At 34.5% G+C, this 26,796-nt stretch overlaps 2 protein-coding genes and 1 long non-coding RNA gene across 6 annotated transcripts; 1 reads left to right on the top strand and 2 right to left on the bottom strand.

The window, feature by feature from the left end:
• Positions 1-3,943, bottom strand: LOC113279267. 2 transcript variants are annotated; one of them, XR_003325654.1, is made up of 3 exons: positions 3,706-3,943; positions 1,881-2,003; positions 1-786 (listed from the first exon to the last, which is right to left on the bottom strand). It is a non-coding gene; the product is annotated as an uncharacterized LOC113279267 (long non-coding RNA). The 2 variants fall into 2 exon arrangements; XR_003325653.1 differs by having other exon boundaries at positions 1-771; positions 3,706-3,941.
• Positions 3,944-18,178: 14,235 nt separating this feature from the next.
• On the top strand, positions 18,179-22,117 carry LOC113279251 (O-glucosyltransferase rumi homolog). 3 transcript variants are annotated; one of them, XM_026527958.1, is made up of 6 exons: positions 18,179-18,456; positions 20,007-20,557; positions 20,668-20,860; positions 21,034-21,098; positions 21,200-21,410; positions 21,611-22,117. In XM_026527958.1, the coding sequence occupies exons 1-6, from the start codon at positions 18,427-18,429 to the stop codon at positions 21,968-21,970; spliced, it is 1,410 nt and encodes a 469-aa protein (XP_026383743.1). In that variant the 5' UTR covers positions 18,179-18,426; the 3' UTR covers positions 21,971-22,117. The 3 variants fall into 3 exon arrangements, with proteins under 3 accessions (XP_026383743.1, XP_026383740.1, XP_026383747.1); XM_026527955.1 differs by having other exon boundaries at positions 18,179-18,516; XM_026527962.1 differs by lacking the exon at positions 18,179-18,456 and having other exon boundaries at positions 20,207-20,388.
• Positions 22,118-22,171: 54 nt separating this feature from the next.
• Positions 22,172-26,391, bottom strand: LOC113349053 (CST complex subunit CTC1-like). Its single transcript, XM_026592999.1, has 3 exons — positions 23,869-26,391; positions 23,693-23,785; positions 22,172-23,468 (listed from the first exon to the last, which is right to left on the bottom strand). The coding sequence occupies exons 1-3, from the start codon at positions 26,307-26,309 to the stop codon at positions 22,178-22,180; spliced, it is 3,825 nt and encodes a 1,274-aa protein (XP_026448784.1). The 5' UTR covers positions 26,310-26,391; the 3' UTR covers positions 22,172-22,177.
• Positions 26,392-26,796: the final 405 nt, after the last annotated feature.

Genomic DNA, 26,796 nt, shown 5'->3' with positions numbered 1-26,796 from the left:
GAGCATAACCGTATTTATTTCACAAACCATAAAACTTCCTACCCATCAGCCATCATATGATTAGCACATCCTTACAAAAAAAAAAAAATATCTTGAATTCAAAAAGGATTCTGAATGCCATCTTCTTCAGTTGGTAATCTAAACTTGAGAATCTTTTGGAGGCTGGCAACAGGTTTTACTTGCTTGGTTGAAGTTTGATTTGGATCTACAATGCACGCTCCTTTGAAAAGGTTTTGATCTGATGGTCCCGTCTCTTCGTGCACCACAGGACCACCATCTTTTTCTGAGAACACGAGGCATGTACCAATAGTTTCCTCGTACGAACCTATCATCTTCAGATTGTCGCCTATAACCAAAACCGGATTCAAAGTATCCAAACCAGATAGAACGTAAGGTGCATTTGGCGGGATGTTTACTTGTTCATAAACAGCTTCAAGATCAAGCAACACGTATTCTTCTTCTTCCTCCTCGTTCTCAATTTGCTTGGAATTGTCCTCCATATCCTGAAATAAGGAATTACACTTCTTTTCTTATTCCAGGAGATGGACAGTGAGAGACTTCGGGAGGTAAAGAGGAATGATCTTAACTTAAGAACTTAGATAGCGATAAAATAAAGTCGTTAATGAGACAAGGATGCCTTAAGAGTGAAGAAAATCCTGGTGAACAAGCTGCTCAAAAAATGAAGCTGCTCAAAGCCTGTCTAGCACAGCTACTAGGTTTGAAAGAGAAGGTACTTCAGAAATATAAGCCTCTCTAGCTCAACAACACCACCTGAGTAATTATTAACTGAATGTCAAAGAGAAAAAAAGGAAATAAAGAACTACATAAGAGATTTCAATATAAATAATGGGACCAGTAAACCAAAAGACACTAGAGAAATCATGAATGTCAGCCAATTTCGAGCCTGAGGTATAAAACTGAACTGGTTAGGTTGTAACTTAGTTAACATTTTGGCATATAAAATTATAACAGGACCAACTATCTATTACCCTACTCACATCAGCTAGGTTAATTACAACACTACAAACAAAACTACCATATTGGAAGTTCACCCGTGTCTTCCAAAATACTATATATGAAGCTGATGGAATACAACGTTTCAGCAGATTTTGTAAGGAATGAAAGCAATTGTTCTATGCTAAAGGCAAGCAAAGTCTAACATACTATCTCCGTCCCACAGAAAATGGGTCTTTTAGGTTTTTCATTTTTGCTTATTAAAAAACTGAAAGACAATGAAAACCTGAAAGACCCACTTTCTGTGGACGGAGGGAGTACTCTATAAAGAATTATAAAAAGCAAATGCATATTGTGCAAGATTACGGGATTAGGAAGAATCAATTTGTGACCAATAATTCCTCTTTATTTATCGGATGTCCCGAAGGGACAACTAACTACCTCTTAAAAACCACCTACTTCATAAAATCTAGAATCAGACTGATCAATGTAATTTTCCCAGGAAAATACAGTAATTTTCATAAAACCTTTGAAGCTACATTTCCATATCTTATTATTGCCCCAACTATGGCATGAGCTATATCCAAATTGACTAAGAGGTTACTATCATCAATATTCCATCTCCATCTACTTCGTAGTATTCGTTCAGAAAAGTGCCTGCCTAAGTTTACTTGTCTGCACAAGGTAATATCTTGAGTTTTACTTTGTATCCTAATTAAACACTTACTGAGGTTACATGACAAATGACACCAATGCAAATCCTAAAAGAAAACATTCTCATTACAATAATGAAGTTGATGTGCTATGCTGAATCGAAAACATAACCGCAGAGATGTTAAAAAGAAGGTGCAGGTTAAGGGTAATGATGCTAAACAATAGATGGAATGCCAAATTAATTATTTATCCATACAAGGAAAAGAGAAAACCTTGAGAGTTGTCAAAATAGTCTTCACATTTGCTGAGAGAAACCTCTTGATTTGGGTAATAAGAGGAGAGTTAGTAACTTTATCTGGTCCAGCTAGACGCTTATTTCGGAACCAGTCTTGTAACTGAAATAGGAAACCACAAGAATAAGATCGATGGAAAATGGATACAAGCTGTTACATATACAACAAGTAAAAGATTTCATATGCAGAAAAAATACACATCTACAACATGTGCAGATGGTGCTTAAGCTTAACCCAAGGAAAAGCAACACCATTAGTGCACAATATGCTTAGGATTTATTCCCTTGAGCAGTCTAAGCACAATTTGGAAGTACAAAAGCATTCTCTTAACACTTTGGTGGGGTGTAATTTGGACTGAATTACATCTAATCAGCTGCATCAAGATATAGATAGAGTTTTAGGCTCTTACTTCGTTATATACATACAAATCGTGGACTACAAGAAATAAGAACCAACATTCTTTAAATTGACTTAATCAAATAGAGCAGTTAATGGCAATTATATCTCTCTACCAGAAAATTTTGAATTGAAGTAAAAAAGGAGGGAATCCTGCAAAGGATGCTGGGTGATGACAAAATTACATAAATATACACGAATTTTTAAATCTTTGCAGGATATTTTCGGCTTTCTTAAATCTAACATTGTGAAGAATGTTACTTTCTTAAATCTAACATTGTGAAGCATGTTACTAACTTGTACCATAAAAAACAAATGCAATATTGATTATCAGTTTCAAACATGATTCTAGTCTCAAACCAAGCATAAAAGAAAGTGAGATACTAGGAATCATTCCAGCTCCAATATTTGTACAAGTATAATAACTTTATCATTGCCTTTACAGCACAACTTGATTTCTAGATAATAGTAATACTATTGTTTGCTTGTTTAAGAAACAGAAAAGGAATGCCTATGTGTGGCTGAACACATGGTTAGCTGGAGCAAGGAGTGCTCACTGATTAATGTCAAGACAGAGATAAGTGAAGCAAACTGAAAAACGTAAACAGCTACAGCACCCTTGCTTCCGCGAAAACATATCTAGTGGTTACCTGGGGACCCAATTGAACCTGAACATGGCATGCGGCATATGATTGGAAACCAATTTATGATTTTTATACGATTCATTTTATGGTTCATGTGAGACGCCAACTCAAACTAACTTCTCCTCGGCGTTCTCGCTATATATTCAGTTGAAGTAGACCCGCCTGTTTTTTACATGATTAGTGCGTGGCCATAGCAGGATACGACTGTACGACGAGTTAGAGAGTTCAGACCACAAATGCACATAGAAGATCATCAGTTTCTTTTATTCTACGATGACTTAGCTTCTTATGTGAAGTTGTTCTTGAGATAATCATAACACAGATATAAGGTAAGAGATAACTAGTTTTTGGGTGCTCGACTGCTGTAACAACAATGTAACACCTGTCTGTTAGACTGAACCATATTACTATCTAACCCATAGTTCACATTTCCTTAACATCTACTTGCAAATAAAAATACACAGCAAATCTAAAACTCTAGGGACCAGCAAAAATAAAGTTCTGCGCAAAACTATTATGTTTAGAAAGTGCCGGATATCCAAGTGATGGCTCGCATATTTGATTCCTCGAGAATACGAAGGGAAGGAAATTTTTCACCAGGCGAAAAATGTCTAGTAACCAATTGAAATAGCGATAAAAGAGCTAGCATATACAGAAATTCGACATGATTCTGTGGGTTTTTAACAACGAGGCTTGGGTATGATACTACACAATAAAAAGAAAAAAGAACAATGGAGATTGTAAAGAAGAAGATAAGAAGTGACCTGAAATTGAGTTATTTGATCCAACACCTTCGTCGCGAAAAGCAATTGTTGACCCTGAATTTGAATTTAACAACAACTAACCTAGTTTTGAATTTGTCAGAAGAAGAAATTCGCACAAAGAAATGGAAAATTTAAAACCCTAAATTAGTTTGGGGGGTTTTAAAACGGTGTGACTAGCCAGTTTTAGCTTATAGGAACACGGCATTAGCCAAGTATAGCCATTTTGGGCGAGTAAAGATGAGGAAGTCCGTTTTTAGGCAGACCCAACAATTTCTAGGCATACCAAGGTGAAGATAAAAAGGGATGTTAAATAACAAAATCAGAAAGCTTCTTAACCAAAAAAAGTTTAATGATAAATATGCTTTTTATGTATTAGTGTTAATAATCTAAATTAGTGATTAAAATTTTTGTTTAGATTAAAATAATTTTAAGAATTATAAGGTTTGTTTGTGTAGATGATATAATGGTGGGGGAAAAAAATAATTGAGAAGGAGAGAAGGAGAAAGTGAGAAAAAAGAATTATTGATTCAATGGAGGATGAGGAAGGTCATTCTTCATACAAAAAACCTAGGAAAATACATATCAACTACAACAATGATTCTCAAATAGCTGATTTCTTAGATTATGAGAATGATTTTACACAAACTCAAACTCAAGAACAAACTCAAGTTGATGCTTTTTATGAGCCAAATCCGGATTTCCTGGATTTTACAGCGGTGTACGTAGTTGTACACAGTGTAAATTAGAATTCTAAAAAAACAAAAAAAAAAATTATGTGGTCATATGGGTATTCTTTTTATAGATCTCGGAAAGAGCTTTCCGAATATATAAAATTTGTGAATTTTGGACTAGGGGTTCGAAAGATAAATTATTTTTTAATAATTTATATATTATTTAAAATTGTTGACATCATCATGAGTCATTGTGGACTAAACTGCAAATATTTGGATTAAATTGTAAATAATAAAGATAATTAATTTACTTTCCTATATTTTGGACTAATTTATACCTAGTTGATTCGGACTGGACTAAACTGTATTTTTGGACTAAACTGTATTTTTTTCTTTGGACATTCACCTGAACAGAAGCCGTGAGGAACTTTTTTTGGAACCGGACTAGGCATTTCAAGAGAACCATTGAGAATATTGTACTACCCATTTGGTTCCCAAACCAATAGGTAATCACCGAACCAACTTGATGGAGTTTAAATATAGTCTAGACTCCATAAAATATTGTACTACCCAATATTAAAAGAAAATAGAAAAAACTGAGCATTTCAATATCTGGCCAATTGGGGCATATCCAGATTAGTTGGGTATACCCATTTGGCTCCCAATTACCCTGCACCTAATATGTTGAAAGTTACTTAATTACCCTTCTCCAAATAATAACCAAAGCCATCCATTTTAGGTTTTAGATCAAAACCTTATTAATTTCTTTTCTTCTTCATCATCAATCTAATGATCAATTCCTTTCTCATATTTTATATTTCATCGTTTTTAAATGAAAAAATATAGTCGCTTATTTGTTTTTTTTTATTGTCGATTAATCCTTTCAAACTCACTCTAGTACTTTGTTTTGTTATTTGAATGACAAATTAGATCAGAAAATTTGAAATTGTTGAATTGTAGCTACACGGTCGGTATGGTATTTGTTTGTCGAGCATGCCGACTTTTCGTATTTATTTTTAGTCGGCAAGCTTATAGGATGAATAGGATGCCGACTTTTCAAAGAGTTTTGTTTCTGAAAGTAATATTTACAGGTTCGGCACGGTCTTCATCCTTATACCTTGCCGACTAAGAACTCGAAAATTTAAACCTTGCTGATTATAGTTTAGTCAGCAAGGTTATGAAATTAAAACTTTGTCGACTAATTATGCATTTGTAACACCTTTATTTGTATGTCAAAAATCCTATCGTCGGTAAGGTATTTTTTGTCGCCTTGCCGACTATAAGGTAGTCGGCAAGGTAAAAAATCAATAAGATGCCGACTAGTGTAACATTTACAACAGTCTCATATGTGTCAAAAATAATAAAGTCAGCATCTTCTTCATTCACCGACCTTCCCGGCGGATATAGTCTGCATGTTATTCATCCGTATACCTTGCCCGCCAGATACAGTCGGCATGTTATTCATTCGTCGACCCTGCCTACTTTTCATATTTTCAGAACTGAAAGTGTTGATTTCTTCTTTAATTTTGAGTATGATTTCACACATCAGCTTTGCAATCTCCTTTTTAGAAGTGATTTGGTATTATGTTTTCATTTTCGTTGCAAAAAGAATTCTCAAAACAAATTTTTCATCAAAAATCTTCCCACATGAGTTCAATCAAAAAAAAATTGATAACTTAAATTCATAAGTTTTAATCTACATTATTAATTCAGCTAAACTCGATTAATTAACCTAATCAGAATTTTTAGTGCTAATTAAACAAGGGTATATTAGCCATTTATAAAATACAAGGTTAAGGGGTGGCCTGTTTTACTTCAAAATGTCATGGCTTTTGTCTCATTAGGTATACCCTAATTAATTTGGGTAAACCCCAATCAAGCCAGGTTTCAAAAGAAACCTATTATAGGAGTTCCAAGAAAAAGTTTTGAGGGCTCACAAAATGACAAAACATGGGTTTTCAAATAGTAACCAATAAATACCCTTATCCAACTATTGTATGTATTGGCTAAAATGCCCTCTATGAATTACTTGATTTATAGTTAGTTTCTGAAAAGCAAAATATCAAGATTAGTGAAGGAAGAAGAAAAAGTTTGAGAAAAACCTATAAATATAGGTTTTCTCGATCCAAATAAGTGGCTCTAGTAAGATTAGTGAGGTAGGTGAATCTTCATCCACCAAATCAAAAAAAAAATCCTCTAACTCTTACAGATAATCAAGAATTTCTAACTCCACCACAAGCTCAACCACCACATGAAGAACATGAACACTATTATGAATTTGAAGAACCCAAAGAAGATGAATATCAAGAACCAAATGCTCAACAGAGTGAGGTATACCTCTAACTTAACTCAAAAAACAACTTTTTTGCTTTTAATCGCATGAAGTATGTAGAAAGTTGGATTTTTTTTGTTTTTTTTTTTGAAACCCCCAAATCTGAACCGTAAGTATTATACGGTTTGGAAAGATGAAGTTTACAAACCGGACGTCCTTTTGAACCCAGCTCAATGGTTTGGAAATATGAACTCCAAACCGTATCTCCACATACGGTGTGGAAAACCACTGTAGGTGCATGCAAACATTAAATGACGTTCATTGTTATACGGTGATAAATACACACCGTAGATAATCCAATGGTAATATACGACACATTTACGGTTTGTTTTCCACGTCGTATAGGTTGTTACAGTTTGAATTCCGCACCCTATACGGTTTCTACATTTTGATTTCCAAACCGTATATTTGTTTTTCCAGATGCATATTTTTCTAATTTTTCTATATTTTTCATATTTGTAGCTCGATCTTCAACCTAAACCAATGGAAGATCAACCTGCAGCTATGGATATATTTTCCGAAGATACAAGGGTTCACTATGCCAACAACTTTGAATGGGAAGATATAAAGGATGCAAAGAAGTGGGCTCGAGACCAAGGGTTGAAGAAGAAGTGCATCATAGTCCAAAATAAGCAAGTTCAAAAATATAGCTCAAATGGTTTGCGAGTCTAATGGGAAATATGAGAGTCATCAAAGAAAAGTTTATGAGTATCAACCAAAGACCTCGAGGAAAAAGAAAGTTATTCATACAAAGAAGACCGGTGTCCTTGTAAACTTCAATTTAATTTCAACTAAGAAAAGAATGTGTGGTATTTTAGTGAAGTTAAATCGGGTTATCATAACCATCCTATCCCGAAGAGTTTGCTTAATCATCCTTATCCGGCAAGGTTCAACCCCGAACAAAAGAAGCTAGTAAAAGTGTTGATTAAAAAAAAAGAACAAGACCTATTGATATTCTAGCTAGTGTGAAGGTATTAAATGAAAATAACACATTCATCTTGTCTACCATCTACAATGAAAGAGAAAAAATTAGGAATGAGGAATGTGAAGATAAACTACTTATGCAGCAACTATTGTATTTGGCGAAAAAATCAAACTACTCGGTTGCCTATGACGTAAATGAAAAAAAAAAAGGAGGTGATACATATTTTCATTACTCATACGGAATTCGTAAGGTTGGAGATATTTTTCTATCAAATAATTTTCATGGATTGCACCTATAAAATGAATAAGTACAATATGCCGATGTTGAACTTTGTGGGGAAAACATCTATAAAGGCGCCATTTAGTGTCGGTTTTTGTTTATTGAGAGACGAGACGAAGGAGAGTTATTTGTGGGCATTAGGAAAGGTAAATTTATTGTACCAAAAAGGTTATACTCCTAAGGTATTGATCACGGATAAGGAGCAATCATTGATGTGGGCGATAGAACGTGTTTTTCCCGACACACATCATCATCTTTTCACGTTTCATTTATGGAACAATGTGCAAACTAATTGCAAGAATATGATTTAACAACCAAGGAAAATCGTGATGGAGATGATTAAGAAACTTCCGGTGGATAAACGATAAGAATCTAAAGAGAAATTTGTTGAAGATGACAAAGTAACCGCGGTTATATGGGCTAGATTCCAAGAAGAGTGAGACAAGTTGACATGGTCGACCACAAAAGGAATGTATTTTGTAAAGGAGCGTATTCTATTTGACAATTGGGAAAGCTACCTGGAGATGATAACGTATTTGAAGAATGAAATATTGGATCCTCACAAGAAAAAATTTGTTAGTGCATGGGTAAGTAGCATAAAAATTATGGCAACCAAGCCACAAGCATGGTGGAGTCATCTCACTTTCGGTTCAAGAGAAGGCTAAATGGGTGATATGGTGTTGTTGTTGTGATTTTTCAAGATATGGATGAGTACTTTAATCGTGATCTCAATAGAGTTAATGAGGATTTTGAATTTAATCGATCTAGAAAGGACACTACTTATTTGGATAGCCTTGGATCTGAGGAATTAATCTCTATGTATCGCAATGGGCGATTAAGATGATTATGAAGGAATTGAACGCTTTGAAGAAATTTATTCCAAGGGATTGTATTTGTCCCAACAGAAAAATCAGGGGTCTAACAACCTCACCAAATATTTTGATTAGCAATCTGTATGGACCAACTCCAATATATTTTTGTAGATAATCAACTAGACAATCATACTCAATCTAGATAAAAGTATATCAAAGAGTTAATATCTCAATCTCTCGATTTGATCTTTACTCAAGCAAATGGAAATCTGCAAGTCTTTATCAAATACTAGAGAGATAAACTTGGATGGTACCAAAGACTAATATCCATGTGTCAATCAATTTAAATCAACAACCAAAGGTTGAATATTCTAATTGATTGATCTTAACACATAATCTGTGATATTTCAATTATATAACAAAATATAATGCAGAATAGAAATAACACAGACACCAGAAATTTTGTTAACGAGGAAACCGCAAATGCAGAAAACCCCAAGGACCTAGTCCAGATTGAACACCACATTGTATTAAGGGGTTGTTTTGTTTAAGTACCAGATTGAAGACCTGACGAAGTTGTTTTGTTTCTTCACGAAGAGGAGAATATTGTTTGAAAAAAGGGGTTTAAAAGGTCATAGGGTATTTTAGGTAGAACCTATATTTTTTCTTTTCTTTTTTTTTTGGGTGAAATATCCAAATTGATTATTTAAACAGTATTTTCTTTTTATTATTGTCCATATAAACAATATCTAAACCTAAAAATCTATTTCACCCAGAAATTTTTACTTTTGATCTTTTTGACCAATTTTATGGAAAAAAATACAACCGTAGCTAAAAACGGTTTGACAGTAAGTATATGTAAGCTAAAAATTCGGAGCTAATTTGAAATACGGCTGAATATGTTCACGTATAACTGAAGTTAAAAGAATGGGTTAGCTGACGTTATAATTGGACACATGCTTCTTCCTAGTGCTTCTAGATCATTTTTGATCTAGCAGCGCTAGATCAAAATCTTTTCCCAATTTGGTCAGGTTTCAAATTCGTCCAAGAGCATCTTCAATGATGTCTCGTTATATATCCCATGTGAAAATCTAAAAATTAGACATTTAATAAACATTATGTATGAATAGAATCCTATTTTGATAAGCATCTCCGGTGGTAGATGTATGTAAATCTATTTTAATACAAATGTCATTTAGTTATAGATTACATAATCTAAAGTGTTGGTCAAAATAATTCTAAACAGATAAATATATGACATGGGTATGAATTGGAGTATTTATATTTACATATTCTCATCCAAATTCAAACTGCCAATTTATGTTCATATTTGACTATCCAACTATCATTGAAGAGAGTTTTTTATGTTATATGTGGCACCAATATTTTTAGAGACCCAAATTCTATTGGAGATACTCTATAACAATGAATTTGTTGAGAAAATGGATAGATGCATTTTCACGACGAGGGGGTCTTTCTTTACTTGACACGTATTGGATTGACAATTATTTTTTAATGAAGATTGACTTTTTTTGATGAAGATTGACTATTGATTAACTTAATTGTTGTCTAACACTGTCGTACGACTCGTACCTATGTTATGTTGTTTGCATTTTATTGGCTAATTTGATTTTGATACTCTTCTTCAAGAGAAAACCAAAAAAGTGGGACATGTAATAATAGTCGGGTCTATGAAGCCGTCGGTATCCACTGTGTAGGATTTCCCTTTCAGATCTTTTCACAGGTGCAAGATGGATGTGAGAAGGGTTAGTAAAAGGAAAACAAGTTGTCTGGGTCTAGCTCAGTTTTGTGCTAGATCATACTTTAGTGCTCCATAATTTTAGTGTTCCATTATTTTTTGTTAAAACGTCGACAAGATAAATTTGACTTTTCTTTTTATTTAAACGGAAAATAGGTTATTTGTCTAAATATTTTTAAAACATGGTTTAAATGGACGAGCAAAATTTAGTATGAGTAAAATTGACACCAAAAAAAATAGCAAGGATGAAACTGGATTCGTCCCGGCTTAAACTTAAAAAATAGGGAGGATGAATCTGGATGCATTCTGATGTAAATTAAAAATAAAAAAATATTTGAAAATGGGTAGGATGAAACTATTTACATCCTGACAATTTTTTACATTTTTTCCATTTAAACAGTATCAAAATTTAGATGTCTTTTTCACCCAGGAATTTTTGATTTTGGTCTTTTTGACCAATTTTGTGTTATTTAAACTTACGAAATTAGTGTATACTCAGGTAAATTGGGATATACCTATAATAAAATAAATTAAAATCACTAGGAAATAAAAGAAGGCACAACTGGGGAATGTCCCCACAAAGTGGAGGATACTCAACAAAAAAAAATATATGAAGTAATTGAAGTACCTCTTATCCAAGTGTGTTTGGGGATACTTCAAATAATATATTTTGATTAGATGAAAAAGAAGTACTTTGGAAGATTTGTGTGATATGAGAAGGTGTTTAATTTCATTTTAGTGACTCCTAATTGCGCCTTCAAACAAAACCAAAGCCTCGTAGCCAGATATTTTTGAAAGTCACTAACCTGCTCTTGTTTAGTTAGCACTACTAGACTTGTTTAACTTAAGTAATTTAGTTAAATTAGTTAGTAAGATTAAAAGTTATGAAATTATGTTTTAGTTAGATTGAATTTATGCATTATGTTAGAAGATTTTTGAGAAACAAAAATTGTTTCGAAAATTTTGGTTGTAACGGAAATAAAACCACACTAGCCAAACACTTATAAAAATGGGTATGAGAAGATGTTTAACGGTTTCATTCTCAAAATTACAGAAGAAATCAACACTTTCAGAACTTACAGTATGAAAAGGCGACAAGTTCGATAAATATGGAAGATTACGACCATTATTAGCCGGCATGTTGGTGATAAATAATGATGATGACTAAATGAGTTTTGACATATAAGGAAAAGTTTTACATATGCATGATTAATCAACAAGGGATTAATTTCATAACCTGCCGACTACATTATAGTCATCGAGGTTGAGAATTCCAAACACCGAGACTAAAAATCTTATAAACAGGATCGTCATGGTTACATGTAAAACAAGCGTTCCGACTAATAGAAAAAGTGCACATAGAAAAATCGTTTTATGGCAGTTATTTATCGTTAAGGTTCAAGTTTTACAAACATGACGGTCTTAATTATTGCAACAGTAGTCAGTAAGGTATAAGGATGAATACCTCTAAATGTTACTTTTAAAGATGAAAAGCCGTCACAATACTCAACCTAGGAAGATAACTACCAATACTAGCCGTCAAGGTAGTTGAATTAAAATCGTCAAAATCGTTAACCTATGAAGAGGTCATATTGGATATTAGAGTGGGTACAGGATCATATCTATTCTCAAATCTCGTAGCCACAAATTTTTTATTTTTTATTTCACCTTGATTTTTCTTTTGATTTCATCATATAATTTTCAGAATTTTGAAGATGAATTTTGAAGATTGATGGATGAGTTTAAGTTTTACTGTTGGAATGAAATTGAATTCATGTTTTTAATATTAAGGGTGATTTGGTCCTTTGACATCTTCTAGACACCTATTGGTCCTTATCATACTATCTTGGATGATTGTATATTTTATATTTTCATTTCATATCTATAACTTTCTATGTGTTCCTTTTACTTCTTTTTTTTTTCCTTTTTCTATGCATTACCTGGAACTAGGCTCCTAATCGAACCTAGTCAATTGGACTGACCGTACTACAAGGCCCAACCTATCAAATCCAATAACACAACTGAACTGGTACAAATTTTTAGGATGACCTAATATTGAGTTTGTTTTTCTTTTTTGATACATGATAGTCAGATCCAAACCCTATCTGAACTTATCCAGTTGGATTGCCCCAACTGTTCAACTGCTAAATTTAATCCATCAAATCCAATTATATAATTAATTGCAGAACAAGTCATAAAAATCCAAGATGACCAAACTTGTGGTACAAAAACCCCATTCAAATATTGTGACCCATCGAAACTCCATCTTAAACAAAATTGATACAAAAACACGAAATTTTAAAATTAGTATCATCAAATTTTATGGTTTCATCAAATTCTTTGGGATTTTTATGTTACTTTTGTTTTTCGGTTTTTTTTTTACTTTTGTTTTGATGGATTTTTTATGAATGGTCTTTTGTTTTGATGGATGTGACACCTTTAGGTTATAAGTTTATAACTCGCGGACGGAATTAATTTACAAAAAGAACTTTTATTCAAACCTTTACAACGAGAATAAATTTGGAACTTTCTCGTTATGCTTACCGGGAGTAGATAGGAAGTTATGTAGAAATTGACACTTAATCCCTTTTTTGGTGGCTTTGGACGCTCTAGTCCACCCCTCTCGGTCGTAGTACTGGTTAGTCCAAATCTACCCAATCTAAAACGGGTTAATCCTTTTATAAACGATTCAGTCCAAAATCGTTATTTTTTATGACAAAAGTACCCCACCAGCTTAACGTGATATCACTTCTTAAAATTCATTTTCTATTTGTTCACTTTCTTTTATTAGGAGCTCTCTCATTCTCCAACAAATCCTAAAAACTAATTTCGATATTTTCAACTTCCAAACATAAATCTGAGAATTAATCAAACAATCGATTCAATACGATTTCAAGCCTTAATCGTCATCATCGTTTTTATTGAAGATTAATTTCAAATCGAGGGAAAACGTAACGTTGATGAGATTTAATATCATCAAATTAATTTTTGGATTTCATCTTTGTAATCGATCTGAAAAGTAAGTTTATCATTAATTTATCGATCTCTAAATCGATTCCGGAAAAAAACAGTTTCAAAACTTATTAATTCAATTTGTTCGAATATTTTTTCTATGTCACTGTTCAGAAAAAGATTGCTTATGTTGGATACATAGAGCAAGTTCAAGTTCATTAGTTTGGATTAAAAAAAAATCCTCTATAAAATATCTATTAGTCAGCATAAATTATTGTCACCTGCTTTTTCAATTTGCTTGAGAATTTGCGATTTTTTCTGCAATGTAGTTCTTAATCTCAGCCGTTGTCAGTTTATAGAAACCGGGATTGAAAATGTATTGAAATCATATTATTTTATAATTTCTTGATAAGTTGCTTTACTAATGTTGGTAGGAACTGTATATGTGAGATGGTGATACAAATCGAATGATATATCATTTTTGTTTCTTATGTTATACTATGAAATTATGTTATTGCTTGGAGCAACTATAAAAAAGGGAACTAGCGATGCATGAAAAAGAATTAAAGACGGAAGATATGAGAAATTTTAGGAGGAAGTTAATTTGTTTTCTGCTTCCATGATCTACGTATCTCTATATTTTGTTGCTCTTTAACCTTATGCATTACTGATTTGCATGACACAGTTTGATACTATTGTGAAAAACAACGTCTTCGGCGATATTTTGTCCGATGAGGCTTCAATGCTTACTAGAAGTATAGGAATGCTTCCATCATCTTCAATTTGTGACTCGATAAAGTCATGAATCTCGTAAGAATTTTATGTGTTTTAGTTTGTGACTAAAAAAAGACAGCCAAGCCCCTAACCTGTTTTTCCTCTAAAGTAATGTGTCTAGTGTCTATATTTTTTCTATAGCTGTTTTATTTACACTTTATTTTCTTTCAGGGATCAGGATTGTATGAACCTATCCACGATTTTGCTCCAGATATTGCTGGACAGGTAGAGTTGACTATGAAATGGATCGATCCGTTTGAATTTTTTAATGATGATAAGTCCCAACAGTTGCGGACAACTCGTATGGATTTTGTCTCTTACGTTTTGTTAATGTAAATTGTAAATTTAGTTATTTAGACGTTTTTTCTTCTTTTCTCTTTGCAGGACTAGGCAAATCCTCTAGCTATGGTGTTGAGTGTTGAGAATTTATTTTTCTTTTTATTTGCAGCGAGTCCCTTACTCCCAGAAAAAGATCCGGTCTTGAATTCATAAGTTTACTTTTTAGCAAGGTAACTGCCGACATCTGTTTGCTTATGTTGATTTCTTTCCATAGGCTCGTCATCTATGGTAATAATATTTTTCTTATCATTTCATAATTGTTTGTATTCATGATCATTTATAAGAAGATTTGGATACTGATAATAACATCCAAATTGGCCTTTTTGCGGTTCATCACCGGTACACGCTACCAACTATGTGCATAACATGTCGATTTTAATATGTACATAATTGTACACATATTTGTTTTTATTTGATACATAGTTGTACACCTATTAATCGTTAATGTGAACATAATTGTACACATGAATTATATGTTTTGGGTATACATGTGTACATAGTTGTACACATGTTAGTTTTATTACGATTAGACTATTATGATGATCAATTAATTCGTCCCATATCATATAAAAAAAAGAAAAAAAAAGAAGCAATTCTTGCCATATAAAGATGAGACTTAGCATTGAACGATATAAGTAATTTAAATCCTTATCCTGTATACAATTGTATATATGTTGATTTAAGTTGATTTTTAATGTGCATATACTTGTACATATGATGATTCTTAACGTGTACACAATTGTACACATGTTGAGTTTTTAATGTGATTATAGTTGTACACTGTTGATTGTTAATGTGAACATAATTGTACACCTCTTGATTTTAAGATGCATATGGGTGTTATTTAAAATCCGAATCATATCACCCTTGAGCTTCCATCCACGTTCTCTAGAAAAGAAGAACATATTCATTTTAACTTAGTTAAGAAATGATCTGAGCAAATTTAGGTTTTCTTCGTGATTTGACAATTTTTTTTTTAATTTTAATTTATATCATCTTGTCAGAACTCTGCTTCAGACTTGAGAATTCTCGCTTATAAATTTAACGCATTTCAATCATTAAACATTCTACATATTCATTGTATCTGTAAGTTTGATAGTGACGATCTGTAAAGCTTCTACAATTCCACTATTCAGTTGACACCTGCATTATGGGGATTCCTTTTGTGGTTTCTTCATTCTTATGTTTGTTTCTTCTATTTTTCATTTCACATTTGGGGTTTTTTGGTCCGTTTGTCATAAACGTTATATAATTCTATAAAATCAAGGTAGATATCAGCATCATTAGCATTATCACTTTCCGCTTTACCCAAACTACAAGTCATCGATGTGTGTCGCGTATGTGTATATAGTTGTACACATGATGAATATTAATGTATACATAATTATACACATGTTTATAGTTAATGTGTACATAGTTGTACACTTGTTCATTGTTAATGTGTACATAGTTGTTGTAGTGTCATCGCTAGTACTCATTAGTAACAACAAATGATGCTTACCAGGGATTGTCATGCTTTTGGATTTGAAAAAGTTGATGATGGAATATGCTTACAATTTTATTTATCTTATTTAGTGTATGTTCGTATCTTTGCTTCTATTTCAGTGTTGAAACTTTTCATCTAACAAACTAATACTCATAATGGTATTGATTTCTTTCAGATGAAGGGGAAAATTCGGTCACGACTATTGCTTACCATTGTTGCTCACTGTTTTTCTCTCACCATTGCTGATCATCATGTCTAGAGAAGTGTCCATCGAAAGAAGGCTATACATCGGTAATCTTTTTCAAAGAATAACCGAGTATGTATCCCTCCCTCCCTCCTCCCCTTTATACTAATACTAATAGTCGCTGAATTTGTATTCCTAATTATAGGTTAGTCTTGATCAAGATACTTTCCTCCTTATGGAAGGATCGAGTCAGATAATTTTTTATGGCACACTCGTGGTGCTAAGCGAGGAGAGCCACGAGGTTTCACTTTCATTTAGTTCAGTACCAAAGATGTGTATCATCCATTACTTTCAACTACTATAGATTGTTATAGGGTGTACATTCTTTCTAGGAAGATTATAATTATTAAATAGCAATGTAGCATAGAGCGAGCAGGTTCACATACGTAAACTATAAACAGGGTGTACAATCTGGTGCAAATGTGAAAAAATGACTTCATAAGCTTATTATTGCATAAGTAACTTGGGTGTACAAATTTGTGCAAATGAGAAAAAGATTGATTTGATAGGCTTATGATGCATAGATGCCTACTGATGCACTGTAAAAAAGCTTATGCTGCACAGATTGACTTGACTAGCTTATGCTGCAACTGCATAGATTTTTATCTTTAAGTGTAGTATCTTGTTTCTGGACTTCTATAGATGTGTACATAGTTGTACACCATTGTTCTTTCTCACGGATGTATGTCATGTTTAGTTGTATGGACGTTGAATTTGCTAGGATTTCTGTATAGCTGTACATGTCTGTACAATAGTATATGTTTTTGTTCATATACCATGTACACTTTAATGTACATCGTATATGTTTTTTTTATTTATGTGTTTGTAATATATAGAGTATCAACCATGTCGGAGAAGGTTATGTATGCTATTCTGAACCATGGTGAGCGTTCAGTTATCTTTATAGATGCATGCCTATTTTTTACAATGAAATTCTCTGTGATGATTTGTATGTACTTTGAACCATGGTTATGTATGCTATTCTGAACCATGCAGGGATTGTGTTTGTTTGAATAAATGTGCTACTTTGTTATTTTTTGTAGATTTGTACGTACTTGTAGGCTGGTATTCTGTATACATGGCCTGTTCTGTAGACCCAAATAGATTGTGTCTTTTTAAGTCAGTAACTCACTAACTTTTTTACTTTGATTGTTTTCTTGCTTTGTTTCTTATATGGTTGCTGGTGAAAGGTTAATCCCTTCTTTTTCAACCCACAATTTCTTATGTTTTATCGTCTTATCCTCGATACAGGTTGAGTGCTAAACCAACATCTGCAAATCCAGCTATTATCTGACTAAAACTTTGCGTGGTGATATTTTTGTTGGTCTTTATAGACTAGAGTGGCAGTCTGGCTATCATTGATGTTGGATTTCCTGATTTTTGCAGATGTGTACACCAATGTGAATTAAAAAAAATTAAAAAAGAAAACTATATAGTCATATGAATACTCTTTTCGTAGATCTCGGAAAAAGCTTTCCAAATATATAAAGTTTGTGAATTTTGGATGTGCGATTTGAAAGATAATATATTTTTAATTAATATTTATATTATTTAAAATTACTAACATCATCATGAGTCATTTTGGACTTAACTGTAAATATTTGCACTACATTTTAAATCAGGAAGGAAAATTGTTTATGTATTTTTTATCAAAAAAGAACTAATTTATAACTAGTTAAATGGGTTAGTACTAACTAGTATATTGGTACGAGACTTTGAACTACACCGTATTTTTCCTTTAATATATATCAGAAGAGTGGACCCAACTTTATAGAACGTATCACGCAATCTTGCGCCAAAGTTTGGTGGAGTTACATGTTACAAGATCCCCTTTTATATGCTGGCCACTTCTCGTTGGTTTAGAGTCTTACGATTTTTTTCCACACCTAATTTAGTTTATCATAGTTTATACTTCATTACTCGCCCCCTTCCTCCTCCTAGAGTTCTGTTCCCTATTTTTTTTTTCTTGTTGTACTTCCCATTTTCAACCCACTTTTGGTGAGAGGGTAAACTAAAGTTCTTAGATGAGATGTTTCTGAGGTACCACGAACAGTTAGTTCAAACACAAATTAGACAGAAATCAGGTTGCATGGAAGATTGGGAGTGTGCCGGTACAAATCATCGATCATAAAGTAATAACAAAGAAATATGGCAACAACAAAAATAATAACTTCAACGGTTCTATTCTTCTTCATTCTTTCAGTTGGTTTTTGCATTTATTATCTCCAACTTGATGTTGTAAGCTATCTCTTTCTCTTCTATCTGCGTTTTTGTTAACTTTTCTTCTGTTTTACTCATCTTTATCCTATCATAAACATTCACTTCTATAACTTGGAGTTGGTAACTACTCTTGTTTATCTACTCATTCTCACAACCGCCGAAACTATTTAGCTGCCTTAGCTCGAGGAAGCTTAGAATGAGTTTGTTTAGCAAAAATTAGTTAGGATTTCATAACAAGATGTTTTTACTTAATATATGACTTCTTCTCTGTTTACAATATTGACGTCTTTGTTGAGTGTATAGGCTGAAAACATTTCTTATTAGGATATGCAAGGTTGATGAATTGAAGTATATCTAATGTGTGATTATCCATCTAGAAATCGTAGAGTATGAACAACTTCATGAAAATGTTTTGGAATGGCGGATCAGCCTTCACTTGTGGCCAAGGATATAATTGGTCATGTGGCATCATATTTTATTGACTATAGGGTGATTTAACAATCATTTCTAGATTTTAACTTGCTAGTGACGTATAGCCCGTCATGTTGTTAGCTTCTTATTGGTTGGTTAGGTTGATTTTTCCCATCCCAGAATCTCTCAAAAAATCGTGGGACGCCTCATTATTGTCGGAAGCAGTCACCATTATAGAAGCGCCGGTTGTAGATGTGAAGGGTTTGCAAACGAGATAGTTTGACCTAAATTAATGCCGATTTGGTCAAACTCAGTTTTGGACTAGATCATATTTTGTCTTCCAAGTATTATTATTATTACTACTTTTTTTCTTTCTTTATTTCCAAATTCCAATACGCTAGCAATGCACACTGCACATAAAATACCTCCCTTGGCTTTTAACGCATTTAGCACATAACCAGTCTATGATAAAAGAATATGAACACCATTGTCGTTGTATTACACTGGTAAAATCAACTGTAATGCAGTGGTAAATTGATGATACCAATGATCGTAGTTTAAGTTACAAAAAGTTAAAAGACTAGACCTTATTTCACAAAAAATACTAATAAATGTGTTGTGTTGAACGGGGGGCTAACCTCCATAAATAGTATAGGGATTATAAAAGATATTGGCAAGTTTATATATTTATGCCTACAGAGAACTTTTTTGTTTCATCTTATTAAATGGTGTCATCTCTAAGTTAACCATCGGTCTTAACAAGAATGAATTAGTCATGGAATCACCTACTTGTGATGCATGCTATTCAGTCTGTAATAAATGATGAGAATGATCCGGAACCATATAATAATTGTGTCGTATCAAATGAGGCTAATTAAGCAACAATCGCCATAAAAATTACTTTTTACAACACCTAGCGGAGCATTCTGGAAGTTATGCATGCATTATGGAAAAATAATGACAAAGTGCATTTTGGTTTAGGTGGAAAGGAAAAATAACCGACTTTATATGTATTTTTTTATATGAACATTGTTGAATGGGTATTTTTTTCAGTTCCCTCTATATACAAATCTCATGTGTTATGTTCACTCTTGCAGTCTATGATCACAAATAGTTTCAGCAAAAAGGAAGGAGTAACCTCAAAAGCCACAAAGAGAACAAAAACCCCTCCAGTTAGTTGCTTGTTTGGAAACCTGACTCTTACCTGTCCTTTAAGTAGTTCAGAGACATCAATTTCGTCAACTTACAAATCATCAACCGAAGTATGCCCTGAATATTTTCGCTGGATACATGAAGACCTATCTCCATGGAGAAAGACAGGAATCTCGAACGATATGATAATGCGTGCAAGGAGAACAGCAAACTTCAGATTAGTAATTGTTGATGGTAAAGCTTATCTGGAGACTTATGGGAAGGCTTATCAATCGAGAGATACGTTGAATCTATGGGGAATATTACAACTTATGAAGAGGTATCCTGGTAGGTTGCCCAATTTGGATTTGTTGTTCGACTGCAATGACCCTCCGGTCATTGAGTCTAGTTTATATATGCAACCCAATTCCACTGTTCCGCCACCCGCACTGTTTAGTTATTGCTCAGATGACTCTCATTTGGATATCGTCTTTCCTGACTGGTCCTTCTGGGGTTGGTAATTGTTCTTTACCCGTTCTGCTAAACTAATGCTTGCCTGAACAACATCAGATATCGTCTCATAGGATGTAAAATTTGTTAATATCTGTTTATGTTATTTCTTTACAGGCCTGAGATTAATATAAAACCATGGAATACACTATTAGAGGAGATGAAAGAGGAAAATATGAAGCTCAAATGGACAGAAAGAGAACCTTACGCTTACTGGAAAGGAAACACTGATGTAGGTTACTCTAGGAAGGATCTCATCAAGTGCAATGTCTCAGATAAACAAGATTGGGGTGCTCGACTTTATGAACAGGTAATTAACTTATATATTACGTGCCAAAATTAATTTGTTCTCAACGACGGGTATATCATACTGCAAAATCTAAATATATGAATTCTCATATATAATGTAATATACATGAGATACATTATGAACTGTTATGGTTACTATAAATGCCAACTAATAAGTAGACGTTGCATCTACAGGATTGGGGTAGTGAGTCTCAAAATGGATTCCAGAAGTCTAATCTAGCAAATCAATGCACTCACAGGTCATACAAAATATATCAAAGTTCCCATTCCATATCAGTTCATGTCTTTGGGTTGTTTCATGGAACTAACTAATTAAGTTTCTTGGCAATGTTGTTAATAGATACAAGGTCTATATTGAAGGATGGGCTTGGTCTGTAAGCCAAAAGTACATTTTAGCTTGTGATTCTCTCACACTGCTGGTTAAACCCCGATTCTATGATTTCTTCACGAGAGGTATAATGCCTCTGAAACATTACTGGCCTATCAAGATCAATGACATGTGCAGATCCATAAAGTTTGCTGTTGGTTGGGGAAATAAACACGAACAGAAGGTGATTGCCATTCTAATTTTTCTTTCTCTTCTCTTATATACAACAATCTTTCCCCATGCATGAATTTTTACGAAAGATTTCTTTATCTGAAAGATAGTTTAATTGCAAGTAATATAGCCATCTGATACAAGAGTTGGTCAATGTGGATTAGAACCCTTTTCCTACCTGCAACATGATAACTAACCTTTGTGATTCAACAGGTCCAGGAAATTGGGAAGGCTTCCAGTGACTTCATCCGCGAAAATCTAAAGATGGAATATATTTACGACTATATGTTTCATCTCTTAAACGATTATGCTAAATTACTAACATATAAACCAACAATACCTCCAAATGCCATAGAATTTTGTTCTGCGACCATGGCTTGTCCTCATCCGGATGGACTCGAGAAGACCTACATGATGGAAACCATGGTGAGGCATCCAAGTGATACTGGGCCATGCACCATGCCTCCTCCATTTGATCCTCCGTCTTTTCACACTCTACTTGAAGAGAAAGAACAATCAATCAAAAAGGTGGAGATGTTGGAGAATAAATTTTGGAGCAGGCAACGCAAGTAAATTTTTGAAGGTTTTACAACTTTTTTTGTTTTCATTAAAATTATGTCCAATGAGATTTGGCTAGTATACATCTAGAGCTGATAATATATGGGGTTAAATGATAAGGGCATAATTTGCACCAGATGTTAGTTTTCTTGTATTTAGTCCTAGTCTTTTTTTTTTTTTTTTTCAAAGTACTAAAGTAATTCTTTTTAATTGGGGGAATGACTATAATAATTCTCGAAACACAGTATTCGCTTCGGTTCGAGGATCAACATTCTGAACTCCAAGAACCCATATGTTCTTCATTACATGTTTTGGCATTCTAATTCCTGTTAACTCCTTTAAATGAGCGACCGCATTTGAATCCATCTTACTACCCACAATATTTACAACAGGGCCACATTTCGCATCGAGTATGATGCGCTTAAGGAGGTTTTCATCTGAACAACTCAGCCTATACACTGAGTTCACAGTCAATCTAAGATTTTCACATGAATCCAGAAAGTTGTCAGAACAACTCAATGTAACTTTATGGTGCTTGTTTAAAACATTTTGTAGATGATATCGAGCAGTACTTTGGGCCTTGATGGATCTGACAGCCTTCATTCTGCAGGCACTAATGAAAGCTTTGTTTGAAATTTCTTCATCGAGTCTCAGCAATACCGCAGCTCTTTCAGCACTAGCCCAGCAGCAACACAATGACGAACCATCATCCACTATAAAACCTGCGAGTGGTATATTGACAGGGGATGATTTTCTCTTCTCCTTCATTTGTACATTGCTTAACTCGCAATTCTGCTTTTCCAGCCACAGTAAATGGATTGCCACAACCCTGCAACGAAACTTCTTTGGCTTACTATCTTGACATAGAATCAACTCTGATATTAAACTGCCAGTAACCGTGTCTCGCAGCGCATTCTGTAATACATCCAAACCAAACATCGGACCGGAACACCTGAGACCAACCTTATCACAGACTTCTTTTACTGAGTTAATCACGATGAATGTCACCGGAGTCAACATCAATGCCTGCTGTCCCACAAGAACACGGTGGAATGTTGCCCGTATTCCTGGTCCCATTCCAATTGGATAAGCATGCTGACTTAGAACACCACGTAATTTCACAAGTTGACAGCCATCAGATATATGAATGCAAGTGCTCCCTGATGACCCTCTAAAGGACCTCAACTGACAAATATTTCCACTATCACCACATCTTAAATGTTCATTATGGACATCATCAGATTCTAAACTATGAACATCTACTACATATCCGTGAACAGATATTAAAGCACCTTGCGGCAACCTGCCATCTAATACAGTTTGCCTGAAACACTGCAACTCAGAAGCCATCGTCTTAAGGCAGAAAGAGATATTGGCAGTGTCTACAAATAAAGCAATAGACATGATTGATTTGTCCTTCGATCCTTCAATATCCACCTTCAAGCGGCCAAATGCATCAGCAGACATATGCAGAATGACTTCAGTACAATTCCCTGGGTCTTGCACTGGCGATCTGAGAAAAATAGTTCACTGTTGGTTGAAATTTTAGAAGGAACTGCGTCATTCCCAACAGAAGCCATTTTGAACACATGGCTCTTCTGTACCTCGCTGGCAGGCGAAACTTTATCAAATGAAATTGAGAAGCTCCACATTGGTGTTCGAGAAGTAATAAGAAACTTACCACATGATATGTAGTTAAAGCACTTTACAGTACCAGGGGTTTCTTCGTTATCATACCTTATCAAATAACACACACCAACTTGTAGCAACTCATACATTCTAAGAGTTTCAGACTTAAATTCCAGCAGAACGTTCTGACGATTTGATTTGCTGATAACACTCTCCATAGCATCAGAATTTGTGCAAATCAAGTTTCCTTTTCTTGCTAGTCTGCCATTCTTATAACTCCTTACTAGGACCTCAAATTGTATTTCATTAACTGAACCAAAGTTTTTGTGTCTATGGTGTCACTAAATCCCCTATGAGAAAATTTCCCACCGATTGGACAACCAAAAGACTTGCTGCTCAAAATTCTTATGTTCTCATTGGAGGTAGAAGTTGAAGCTAGGCTTGATATGTGGTCATGTTTAGGCCTCTTATTTGGCAAGTTTCCTGAGTAATCTCTTCTGCTGCGTTCCTCTGGGGCATCTACGTGAGAATCAGTCACCTGATCTTCTTCAAGAAGCAAATTCCAAGGCAAGACTATCGCCTCTGCAAACAAGCTTGACTTTTTGGAAATAATTGGCTCGCCTAGGAAATCTCTGACGGCGGGAAACTTGTGTGTTACCAGAACCAGATGGAAAAATCCATTTTGGATTTCCATATGATTATCAAAGCCACCTGTTTTGGAAGGATGATTCAAGGTTTCATTTAGGCAAGTTGTATCCGTCATACTAAAGTGAAGATAAAAGGCTGCTGGTTTTATCTCTCTTTCCACTTGAACATGGTGAAAGATATCCCTCCACGAGAACGGCTTACTTTTACTAAAGCCTAAATCACCTACTTCTGCAGGTAATCCCTCTAGAACAATGCTGTAGGTCCTAACCTCATATATACTTCTGACATCACAATTTGATGGAAAATCTGGAATGACAACATCAATGCTGCCAGTTGCATCAATCAACTGCAATCGCCCAGAAAAAGGAGAGATCTGCAAAGAACCAATCAACACAATACCAGTACCTTCACTTGACATAATCCTCCTGAGCATTCGGCAATAAGATTTCCCTTCACAGGAAAAAAGGCTTAAACAAATTTTCTTTTCAACTACTTCAGAGCCATTTTGGATGTCTAACAGCATATTCACCCACAGACGCTCGCAGTGGCCGACAAAATTCGTGATAGGTACAGCCAATTTCAAGGAACTGCAGTATTGCTCATTAACACAGCCACAAAGATTATGCTTGCAGAATTCTGTGAATACGCCAGACCGAGGTTTAAAAGCATACAACGGTAAGATTGATGTTGCATACATCTGAACCATCCCAATTTTATTTTTGGATCCTAAGATCTCCTTCTCGGAGACAAAAGTAGAGATGTTTTTCCTGAAACTTGATATCCTCAGCAGTAACCAAAATCTAGCCGAAAATACTAACGACTCAGTGAACTTGTCCAACAAACTCTGCATCTGAGACTGGGTATGGCACGGAGTCTCCATCAGTGAAAAGGACTTCACTTTAATGCTTGTCTTGTAGCATGTCCCTAGCAAAAGCATTCTTGTCCAAGAAAATCTTGGGCATACAAAATGGACATTTATAACAGAAACCATAGCCCCAATTCTCAAAGAATGGGGTGGCGCAAGAAGACGATCAGTAACTAAAATCCACACTTTTTCATCCAATTCTACAACCATGCCTTCCATGTATACCCCCGTGACAGTACCACTATATGCCCCAGAATCTCCACTTCTCTTTATCATGGTCGCTTCATCCGAAAACCCAATCCTGTATCTCAATGCAGCTTTGTCTGTTGTTATAAGCATACAACATGAATCTTGTTTCCCAATAAAAACCATCTTTTTCTTCAACCCAGTGAAGCACACAACATTTCCGAGCAGCTTTGTAACAATGGGATGGCAAGAAGCAGCAGAACCCAAGAAGTATACAGTAACAGGAACCATGAAAGAATGACTACTACTCCGTCTGTGAAGCAGATCTTGCACTGATATCTTAGAAGTGCACAACTGACATTTGCATACCATTAATTCTGCAAGGAACCCGCTCTCCGTTGAACTTTTATCAGAGACAGTACATGGAACACAGAACACTGGACTAACCGAAGCAATTATACCGTGAACAAAAGATCGTGTTTTGAAATTCTCTTGTTGACAGTAAGAACTGGAAGCCAACATGAAAGCAGAATCCAAAGAGGTACTACTACATTGGTCAGTTACACAACCATCATGAGGGCTACAACTCCTCCATCTAATAATCTCTAAAAATCCCCCCTTTTTACAATGAAATGGAATGAAATTCCAAGCTAAAACATGAATTTGTTTACCAATTGTCTTAATAATGTCTATGCCAAGAAAGTCACAACAAACCCTAGAAGAAGAACCATCAGAAAATGAAAAGCAAGACTTTTTATTATACTTACAGTTATTATTGGCAGTTGGAAGATTAAGGGTTCCAATTATTATACTTGGGTACTCCAGGGACTCTAAATAAGAACTTCTATTGAAACCATTTTCATCATTCCCTGATTGTTTTGGAGATTTTCTTGATTTGGAGTGAGGAATGGAATCAGAAATGAGATGTTCCGGAGAAGAATAAGAAGGGTTTAGAGAGAAAGCGCCGGTAAGAGGACGGGAGCTTTGAAGGAGCTCTGAGAGTAAGAGAATCTTTGGCTCCTGCATCTGGAAATTGGAAGATTGGTTATTTTGAAAGTTCTGTCTTTTACCGGAAATCGAAAATGGATGTGTTTATGTGAATTTTGAAGGTCTCAGACTCTCGTGAAACATGGGATACAGCGTACATCCGAAGTTTGAATTAAAGTGGAAACTCATTTTACCAATGCTGATATTCGGAATACCATTTTGCTTGGGGTGTCCGGAATTGCATATAAGACAAAACATATTTTAGTAAGGGACTGGTAAACTCCCAAGCAAACCGATACCCCCTATTAAAAGCCATAAATCTACTGATATACCCATCTCAAAAAGGCAGATTGGGCAGAGGGATATATTATGTGCGGGGTCACAAGGTAAAATTTTTTTTGCGAAATGGTGGGTTCTATGTGAATATCTTGATACTCCTCCAAAGGCATTTTGTGTCACACCTGTAGGACTCAAAAGCTCTGGCCCGTTATTATGTGGTAAGCATGTTATGAGAATTTTTCCAACT

This window comes from Papaver somniferum, chromosome 1 (assembly GCF_003573695.1).
Source record: "Papaver somniferum cultivar HN1 chromosome 1, ASM357369v1, whole genome shotgun sequence".
Lineage (NCBI taxonomy): Eukaryota > Viridiplantae > Streptophyta > Magnoliopsida > Ranunculales > Papaveraceae > Papaver > Papaver somniferum.
The sequence above is the reverse complement of the archived record's forward strand: the minus strand, read 5'-3'. Positions and strand labels throughout refer to the sequence as shown.